At 53.8% G+C, this 10,368-nt stretch overlaps 1 protein-coding gene and 1 long non-coding RNA gene across 5 annotated transcripts in view; one reads left to right on the forward strand and one right to left on the reverse strand.

The window, feature by feature from the left end:
- The window catches only part of Elfn1 (extracellular leucine rich repeat and fibronectin type III domain containing 1), a 62,791-nt gene extending 57,337 nt beyond the window's left edge, over positions 1-5,454 (forward strand). For all 4 annotated transcript variants that reach the window (XM_013120414.3, XM_040751260.1, XM_013120413.3 and 1 more), the window contains exon 2: positions 1,732-5,454. In XM_013120414.3, the coding sequence (XP_012975868.1) occupies positions 1,995-4,487 (2,493 nt within the window). In that variant the 5' untranslated portion in view covers positions 1,732-1,994 and the 3' untranslated portion in view covers positions 4,488-5,454. The remainder of the gene's footprint in view (positions 1-1,731) is intronic.
- LOC121142024 lies at positions 3,245-7,093 on the reverse strand. The gene is made up of 2 exons (XR_005879040.1): positions 6,884-7,093; positions 3,245-3,374 (listed from the first exon to the last, which is right to left on the reverse strand). It is a non-coding gene; the product is annotated as an uncharacterized LOC121142024 (long non-coding RNA).
- Positions 7,094-10,368: the final 3,275 nt, after the last annotated feature.

Consider the following 10,368-nt stretch of genomic DNA (forward strand, 5'->3'; position numbering starts at 1 on the left):
AAAGGAATTCCCAGGTTGTCCTGGCTAAAGATCATGCCACTCTGAAGTCCTGTGTCCCATCTCCAGATCCAGGACACAAGGTCCAAGCAGACCTCAGGCTGCTGAACCCCAAGGCAGTGCCTGGGTTCCACTGGGCCTCTAATCTATTCTGTTCATCTTTCTCTATTAGAAATGGATCCTGGTGGTGGTGCAAGCCTTTAATCCCAGTACTTGGGAGGCAGAGGCAGGTGGATCTTTGTGGGTTCAAGGACAGTCTGGTCTACAAAGAGAGTTCCAGGAGAGTCAGAACTGTTACACAGAGCCACTCTGTCTCAAAAAAAAAAAACAAAAACAAAAAACAAAACAAAAAGATTCCCTTGGGAGCCAGGTCCCGTTTATGAAGTTTGCAAAGAGGAAAGAAATATAAATATATATATTCCTCCTCATTTTAGTCGCCTCAGTGAAGCCTAGTTGCGGCTGTCAATATTGGTGAAATACATTCAGCTGGCTGCTGGCCAGGCCACTGAGCGGTGACAAAGGCTGCTGTAAATCCCTGTATTAACAAGCAAATACCCATTTCTCTATCCTGAAAGTAGGCAGAAGGGGACCAGAGTATAAAATACCCCAGTTTTCCCATGAGGTATCTTCCCATCACCCCACAGCCCTATTCTCCTGCACTCTGGGCTCTGGGAATTGGGGGGAGGCACAGTCCTGGTCCTGGGGGGTGTGCATAGCTGGGGAGTCATAGGGAGAGGAGGCTGCTTGTATGCATTGGGGATGGGGGAAAATGGGCCTGGCCCTGGGAAGTGGGGAATGTCATTGTTAAGCCTGGAGAGGACTATTTTTTTTAATTAAAGAAATTGTTTTACATTTATTTAATAATTGTGTGTATTGGGGGGTGGCAAACACAGGACAACTTGCAGGAGTTGACTCTCTCCTTCCACCATGTGGGCCCTGGGGATAGAACTCAGGTCATCAGGCTTGGCAGCAAGGACATTGGTTTGCTGAGCCATCTCAATCTCCCCCAATCCCAGGAGGACTTCTTGGCAAAGTGGGCTGTCCCTCCTCTTTCGCCATGTGAGGGCCAGCTTCAAGTCTTGGGTGCTATGTGGGTAGATGGCCTCAGAGATCAGCCAGCTGATTCATTTGGAGCAACTGAGGCCCAGAGGTGGGTGGGAGATTTCATCCTGCGCTCTACTAGTTATGAGCCCTGGGTGTGCTGGTTATTTCCCCTGCCTGCCTCCCTGAGGGCAGAAGAAGAACTGATGGACCCTGGGCTGAGGACATTGGCTGGGTGTTCAGCACCCCCTGCAGGCGGTTCTGAAGGTGCTGTGGCTAGCCCTTCTGGGGAGAAGTGACATCCAAGCACTCCAGGTGGCAGGCATAGTGCCAATATAAGTCAATGAGATGGATGTCCCACCCTTACCCAGCCCTACCGCTCATTGCCTGATGAACTCTGAGTCCTTTCTCTAGGCTCGTACCCTGTGGATCAGAGGCTATGCTCAGTGAACTGTATTATTCATCATAATACCTGTGAGCTGGTCACCTAGGGGACATCACATCCTCCAATGCATGTTCGCTTTAGTGATCCCAGACCCTCTCAGCCCAGCCCCATGATCTAGGACAAGTATCAGGGTTTCTATTTTACAGAAGACACGGGTGGGTGGCTTGGCTGAATCCTGCAGACAGTCACCCAGTGACCTTGGACATGAGCTTTTTCTGTGACTTACTCTCTTTTCTCTTGTCTTGCAGCAGAGAGTACTTCAGGCAGAGGAGCCGGGAGAAGCCACCAGGACACACAGACCCATGGGAAAGCGGGTCGTGGCCACCTCAGGATCAGGGAGGACGACTTGGGGTGGTGGGCACTGAGGGAGACATTCTCCCTCCCAGCATTTGCGCCATGCAGCTTGGGACAGGACAACTCCGACAGTGCAGGCAGTGACCCATCCCACCCCTAAGTCTCCTGGGGGGCACTGCCCAGCCCTCCACCCTGTCCCCAGAGGCAGTATCCCGAGATGGCTGGGCACGGGTGGGGTGCACCATGGGTGCTTGTGGCTGCCGTCACGTTACTGCACGCAGGCGGGCTGGCCCAAGGTGACTGCTGGCTGATCGAGGGTGACAAGGGCTTCGTGTGGCTGGCCATCTGCAGCCAGAACCAGCCGCCTTATGAGGCCATTCCCCAACAGATCAACAACACCATTGTGGATCTGCGGCTTAACGAGAACCGCATCCGCAGTGTGCAGTATGCCTCCCTGAGCCGCTTTGGGAACCTCACATACCTCAACCTCACCAAGAATGAGATAGGCTATATCGAGGATGGGGCCTTCTCTGGCCAGTTCAACCTCCAGGTGCTGCAGCTGGGTTACAATCGGCTGCGCAACCTTACAGAGGGCATGCTGCGGGGCCTGAGCAAGCTGGAGTACCTGTACCTGCAAGCCAACCTCATTGAGGTGGTGATGGCCAGCGCCTTCTGGGAGTGTCCCAACATCATCAACATAGACCTCTCCATGAACCGTATCCAGCAGCTAGGCAGCGGCACCTTCGCAGGCCTGGCCAAGCTCTCGGTGTGTGAAATTTACAGCAACCCTTTCTACTGCTCCTGTGAGCTGCTGGGCTTCCTGCGCTGGCTGGCCGCCTTCACCAACGCCACACAGACCCATGACCGGGTACAGTGTGAGTCACCTCCCGTCTACGCTGGCTACTTCCTGCTGGGCCAGGGTCGCCATGGCCACCAACGTAGCATCCTCAGCAAACTGCAGTCTGTATGTACTGAGGACTCCTACACAGCTGAGGTACTTGGCCCACCTCGCCCAGTGCCGGGCAGGTCACAGCCAGGACATTCGCCACCACCCCCTCCACCAGAGCCCAGCGATGTGCCCTGTCCCGATGACGAGTGCTTCTCTGGTGACGGCACCACACCGCTGGTGGTCCTGACTACTCTGGCCACTCAGATGGAGGCTCGTCCCTCCATGAAAGTCAAGCAGTTGACCCAAAACTCGGCCACCATCATGGTGCAGCTGCCGAGCCCATTCAACCGCATGTACACACTGGAGCAGTACAACAACAGCAAATCGTTCACCGTGTCCAAGCTGACCCAGCCCCAGGAGGAGATCCGCCTTACCAATCTCTACACCCTCACCAACTACACATACTGCGTGGTCTCCACCAGCTCTGGCACCCATCATAACCACACCTGCCTTACCATCTGCCTTCCCAAGCCGCCCAGCCCACCTGGCCCTGTGCCCAGCCCCTCCACAGCCACTCACTATATCATGACCATCCTGGGCTGCCTCTTCGGCATGGTGCTCGTTCTGGGCGCCGTTTACTACTGCCTGCGCAAGCGGAGGCGACAGGAGGAGAAACATAAGAAGGCGGTGGCGGCAGCAGCTGGCAGCCTGAAAAAAACCATCATCGAGCTTAAGTACGGGCCTGAGATTGAGGCACCTGGGCTAGCCCCGTTGACCCAGGGCCCGCTGTTGGGCCCCGAGGCTGTGACTCGTATACCCTACCTGCCAGCCACCACCAGTGATGTGGAGCAGTATAAGCTGGTGGAGAGTAGTGAGACCCCCAAAGCCACCAAGGGGAACTACATTGAAGTGCGCACAGGGGAGCCAGCAGAACGCAGAAGCTGTGAGCTGAGCCGACCTGGCGGTCCGGAAAACCAGGGGTCAGTAGCCGAGATCTCCACTATCGCCAAGGAGGTGGACAGGGTCAACCAGATCATTAACAACTGCATCGACGCACTCAAGTCCGAGTCCACCTCCTTCCAGGGCGCCAAATCTGGGGCCGTGTCTGCGGCTGAGCCGCAGCTGGTACTGCTATCCGAGCCTCTAGCTAGCAAGCACAGCTTCCTGTCCCCTGTATACAAAGATGCCTTCGGCCATGGTGGCCTGCAGCGGCACCACAGTGTGGAGGCTGCGCCTGGTCCTCCCAGGGCCAGCACTTCATCCAGCGGTTCTGCACGTAGCCCTCGCACCTTCCGGGCTGAGGCCACCGGCACACATAAGGCCCAAGCCACTGAGACCAAGTACATTGAAAAAAGCTCACCTGTGCCCGAGACCATCCTCACTGTGACACCCGCGGCCACTGTGCTGCGGGCCGAGGCCGACAAGAGTCGTCAGTATGGCGAGCATCGGCACTCGTACCCCGGCTCCCACCCTGCTGAGCCACCTGCTCCACCACCACCTCCACCCACTCATGAGGGGCTGGGTGGCCGCAAGGCATCTATCCTGGAGCCTCTGACCCGGCCACGACCCCGAGACCTCGTCTACTCGCAGCTGTCCCCGCAGTACCACAACCTGAGCTATTCCTCTAGCCCTGAGTACACCTGCAGGGCGTCCCCGAGCATCTGGGAGCGCCTCAGACTGAGCCGTCGGAGGCACAAGGATGATGCGGAGTTCATGGCGGCTGGCCACGCCCTGCGCAAGAAGGTCCAGTTTGCCAAAGATGAGGACCTGCATGACATCCTAGACTATTGGAAGGGCGTGTCTGCCCAGCACAAGTCCTGAATCTCCCTCCATCCCTCGGCAGGGCCCAAAGTAACCTGGCCCTGTCTTCTCCGAAACTCGTGATGCTCAGTGGACCAAAAAGGATAGACCATCGGCAGCAGCTATCCCTGACTGAGACTCAACACTAAGCCCAACATAAGTGCACAACAAGGGGCTGCTGGGCTCAGTGCCTGGCCTGCAGGGACAGCTCGAGGAGGCCACAGGTGGCCATGACAGTAGACATACTAACTTTCATGTAAACTGTATTGTGCCTGCTGCCTGGTGCAAGCAAGCAAGATAGACACACACACACACACACACACACACACACACACGCACATACACACACACATGCACGCACGCATGCACACACGCACAAACACATATACAGGTACACATGCGCACACACATGCACATGCATACACATGCACACATGGGACTTCAGAAAACTGTGTCTTACGGGTGGGGGTGGGGGAGGGGGAATTTTTTCCATTATCTTTCTTGTTTTGAGTCTTCTCTTCCTTTTATCCCTTTCTTCTCTCTTTCCTTTTTCTTTCCTTCCTTTTTAAAAAATATATCTATATATAAAAGTGAAATTCTTTAAAAAAAACCTAAATCACCTATCATGGGGGGCGTAACCGAGTGTGGCCAGCGCTTTATGGCACCCCCCTAAATATGATCTCCCAGTCTGTGGAGTGCAGAGGGGTACAGCTGAGGCAGATGGGCTGTCTTTGACTCTGGCAGCTTCCCGAGGCTGTGGGACTCCAGGAGGGAGATGGAAACTGTGTCTGGGGACAGGACAGGGTGGCAAGAGGGGTGCAGGCTGGGAAGCATTGTGGGGTCCCCCACCCCGGCCCATCTTCATTGTACACTGTAGCTGTTCTATTGTACAGAAAAAATCTATATTTGCAAAGTTTGCTGTAAAATGAGAGAGAAAAAAGACTATGTCTACTAAAAAAAATCTGCAAAGGAAAAAAATTCAAATGCATGTGTTTTGTGGGTTTTTACTGGGAGTGGGGGTGGGGTGGGGTTTCAGGGTCCCATTTAGGCATGTGATTGTGGATAGTGGCTTTGATGAGCTCAGTGGGAGCCCCGTGGGAAGATTAGAGACTCACACCTGGCAGGGAAGTGTCGGTGAGGGTGGGAACCAGAGTGCATGGATTGGGAATAAGAGGCAGAAAGAGGCTGAGCAGGGTTGTGGCTACACCAGGGCCCATGTGCAGACCTAATGCCTAAGGGGTAGGGACAATCTGGAATAAACAGGCTCCTCTGAGCTGGTGGTGACGGTGGTGCTGGTGTGAAGGGGGAGAGCGTGTGTCTGTGGGGGAATTCTTCCATCCCCAGAACCCCACCCACATGGAGAGAGACCCCTCCCTGCCCTGCAACGTGAAGCTAGCCTTCATCCTCCCACAGCCAGCCCCGCCCTGCCAACCCTTCCTTGTCTCGTGCCCATGCTGAGTCTCAAGGTGGGCCCATCCTCACGCTGGCAGCCAGTACCATGGAAGAAAGCAGGCAGCTTTGAGTCGCATGGCCCTCTTTGGGTGGGCCCATCCTCAGAGGATGAGCGGTGGATCTCTGTAGGTTCCTCAATTTCTGGAGCTGGTAGGAGGAAGTCCCACTGAGAGGCTAGCCTCAGCACTCCCAGTTACCCCTTATTGAGGACCACCCATCTGCAGTCCTCTAGTTCCATGCCAATCACCAGGGGACCTGTGATTGTCCCCACCCAATGCTGGTCTCTTCCGGAGAGATTCAGTGCTGTGTAGGGAAAAGACATCCTGTCCCTTCATACCCATGGAACCCTGAGACCATTCTCTTGCCTGGGCAGCCATGAGGCATATTTCCCAATCAACATTCCCAAACTGTTTGGAGGATCTTCCCCTCACTCTCTAAAGGTCCTAGTCACCAAGCGCTCCCCACCCATGGAAAATAACTCCTAATATGGACTGCTGACAAAGACAGCAACATCCTGGATCCGGAAGGGTACCTGGAGACTTGAATTCAGAGCTACAGTTATGAAAAGATTCAGACTTTGGCATCTGATGGGAGAGAATAGGCCTAGGTCCCAGCCTAGCAGGAGATCAGGGCAGAGAGAGAGGGAGAGGAGAGGGCTGAGGGCCAGGGGCAGGCAGCCCTGGAACAGCAGCCTCTGCTTGCATTTTCCCTGGGACACAAGGCTCATCTCTTTCCTCCATCTTTAGGCATCTTCCTTAGATCCACACAGCCCTAGGGTCCAGTTCAGGCTCCTGGGTTCCTGGAAGGGAACACAGAGCTCACATCGGATTCCTAACCAGGGTGTACTTAGCAGGCACCCTGCCAGTGAACCCTCTAAATGAGTCCCCCTCAAGGATCTCAAGTCCTGTCCTTTCTTGTCCAGCCTGACAGGCACCAACTAGCTCAGCCCGTTCCCAGCTCTGTACCTTCCTGAGCGTCGAGGGAGGATCCATGGTGATCCAGAGACAGTGGTCACATCCAGAGGGGAATGTGGATCCAGAGCTGGTGGCAGAGGCCCAGAGAAGACTTCTCTTCCCAGGGGCACATAGCCACTCCATGACTGTTCTGGTTACGGGACAGAGGGAGGTGGCCAGGCCTGCTCAACATACTCCTTGTCACCAAGGAGACAAAATAGCTATTTATAGGGGACCAGGACAGAGAGAACAAAGGTGCCAGCCTCGCAGGCCAGGCAGCTGGCCAGACAGAGCACGTGTGTGAAGGGACAGGACAAAGAAAGCTGGCGCCAAGATGAGGCCTAATGGAAGAATCACGGGTCTGGAGAGGGATGGGAGCAGAGAGGCAAGAGGCAGGACAGGCAAGCAGGGTGCTCAGCTGCTGGAGCCCAGGCAGCAGGTCCTAGTCTCCCAGGGTCTGCTGGGACCAATGGAATCAATTCTGCTGGTGACTGAGATCCACACACTACATCCTCACCAGAAAGAGTTTAGAGTGTGGTCAAGAAGGTGCCAGGGGAAAACCTACACATTAAAAATATTTTTATATTATTTATTTTTATGTGTATAATTGTTTTGCCTGTGCATTTGTATGTGCACCATAAACATAGCTGGTACCCTTGGAGGCCAGAAGAGGGCATCAGATTTCCTAGAACTGGAGTTATGGATAGTTAGCAGCCACCATGTAGGTGCTGGGAATCAAATCTGGGTCCTCTCTGTGAGCAGCTAGTGCTCCTAATTGTTGAGCCCTTTCCAGCCCTGACCCACACATTTATTAAGTGCCCACTGTGTGCAAAACTCTGTGCCCAGCTTAGCCTGGGAATTTGCAGGCTGGTAGCCACATGCTATGGAAGAAAGTGGGCAGCTTAGAGGTACACAGGGGATACATGGGAGATGAAGGGAAAAAGCGGGGGTGGGGTGGGGGTGGGGTGGGGGGCTTCTGAAAGTGGTACTACTTGGCTTGAAGGGGAAAGAGAAGCAAGGACAGGCCCTAAGTAAGTGGGGACTGAGCTGAGGTTACAGTGGGAGTGTGGGAACTCTGCTCATGGTTCCTGCTTTGTGGTTTCCCAGGAGGAAGCAGAGGGTCTGGAGCTTGAATCAGGGTCTCTGTGGCTGTTCCCACACCCTGAGTCCCAGCTATTTCTCCACCCAGTGTGGGGATAGCACCCCACCCTCTTCTCCTGTTACCAGGACAGTCTCACAAGGGATCTGTTAGTCTCTGCCACAAAAGCAGGTGGCTGGTATGGATAAGAGGACCCTGAGGACAAAGCCTACTCCACACATCTCTTAGCTTCCACAACCCCGCCCCAAGGGAGTGACCCTGGGGCCACATCAGTCATAGGTGTCTGCTCCCTATGGTGCAGAGAACCATCTGGGAGTCATACTTCTGTCTGAATGAGTGTATTTTTAACTAAGAGGGGAAGCCCCTTTGAGGCAGACAGCTGGGGCTTCCCATAGAGAGCAGAGAGTATTCTTGGACTGACACGGACCGGAGGCTTCCACAGAACAAACAGCAACTGATCACATCATCCAGTCCGGGCCTCAAGGCACCCAGAAGAAACTGGGGAAGCTGAGGCAGGCTGAGCTTCCTTCCGGCTTCTTTCCTGTTGCTGTCTCTTTCACTCCACAGGATGAACACTGTTGAGATGGTTCCAGCTGTTTTCAAGGGTGGGACATTTTCACTCCCGGGCTGTTTTGCTGTCCTCTCCTCGCTGACAGAATTAGGGGAACCAGCCCATCTCCAGACAAGGGGTCATGGAGAACACGTGGAGACAGAGGTGCGTGGGTCTGAAGGGAAGGGCACAGCCCACTTCTCAGTGAGTTCAAACAGTGGGTGACAATTCATCAATACAGTGTTCAATGCAGTGCCCGTCTGCCTGAGCAGGCCAACATCACCGGGCGGGACAGGTCATTTCCTAGAGGACAGAGTGGGGAGAACTGGGCATCAGATAGAGATTCCTGCCCCCAAGGGAAGAGTACGAAAGCAGAAACACCCATTAGTTCACTCATTCATCTATTCATTGTGCAATTATAGGACACCTACCTTGTGCCACACTCTGGGAAACATCAACAAACGCTACTCCTATTCCCGAGGGTGCGGTAATGCCAGTTGTAGGAAAAGAATGTGGGGGACCATGGGGAAGGCTTCCTCAAAGCAGGAAGGAGACAGGCCCAGAGAACCCTGGAGAGAGATCACAGCCAGCCAGGGCGGAGAATCACCTATAACCTTGTCCTCTTCTCATCTCTCCCCATTTACCCTCTGAGCTACTCAGTGATGTATGATATGACAGTAGGAGCCAGGGGTCATAGGTGATGGTGTACAATGTCAGAGAGGTAAAGCATGTAAAGATCAGTCCAATGCTGATATGCCAGCCAGGGCAGTGGCAGAGAAAGCTACCATCTCCTCTGGATAGGGATGCTCTTCAAGGGAGATGCTCATGCGAAGCCTCGAAGGGCAGATAGAAGCTGGCAGCATCGAGGTGGGAGTGGGGCCAGGGAAAGGGGATGGACCCCCAGGGTACACCCAGCAGGGAGGCAGGTGGGAGGGAGGCAGGCTGTCACTGCAGCTAGAAAAAACTGGGGCAGGGCGTCAGCTGGGCTGGGCAGCCTTCTTTGCAAGTGTGAAGAAATCTGAGTGAGCTGCGAACCCCAGGGAGCCTGCGATGGTATTTTAAAGCATAATAAGTTTTATTGATTCTTCTTATCTCAGAAGTAATCCTTTTATTACATAAGCCTGAGAACACAGCTGAACATAAAGAAAAGAGAACTCACAGCGTTACTCCACCCAAGGATAACCATGGTAATTTGAGGTCTGCCCACAACCACTGGGATTCTCCAATTGCCTCCCTTCTTAGGGGTCCTCTCTCTTCCCTGACAAGGAGTGGGGTGCCTTGCACAAAGGGTGGGGATGGCAAGGAAAACAAAGGTAGGAGTGGGCAATGTGTACAGGAGGGCGGAGGTTGGTGTCATAGGGAAGGAGTCGAAATGGGGTCTGCTGGAGAAGCCGGTTCTGTTCAGCACCATGGACAGCTCCTTGCCACTCAGAAGTTCTGGTATTGTCTAGTTAACTGGGACCCCGAGCTCTGTCACTACCTGCTTTCTTGGTCTTTTTGCTTTACTTTCTGGGGCACTTTAAATTTTTTAATTTAAAAATGTGTGTGGTGTATGAATGTGTATATGTGTACATGCATGTGTGCGTATGTGTGTGTGCACATGTGTATGTGTGTGAATGTGTGTGCATTTGTGAGTGTGTATGCTTGAGGTTGCAGTCCTGATGTCAACATTGAAGTCATCCATTTGATTAGACCAGCTGGCTATTAAGCCCCAGAGATCCTCCAGTCTCCACCTGCTCAGAGCTAGCATTGTAAGTGTGCCCCGTCATGCCCAGTTTCTATGGGAGTTCTGGGGACACAAATTCAGGTCCTCATGCTTAGGAGGCAAACACTTACACTGAGCTGTGT

This window comes from Mesocricetus auratus, unplaced genomic scaffold (genome assembly GCF_017639785.1).
Source record: "Mesocricetus auratus isolate SY011 unplaced genomic scaffold, BCM_Maur_2.0 Super-Scaffold_100008, whole genome shotgun sequence".
In the NCBI taxonomy this organism is placed as follows: domain Eukaryota; kingdom Metazoa; phylum Chordata; class Mammalia; order Rodentia; family Cricetidae; genus Mesocricetus; species Mesocricetus auratus.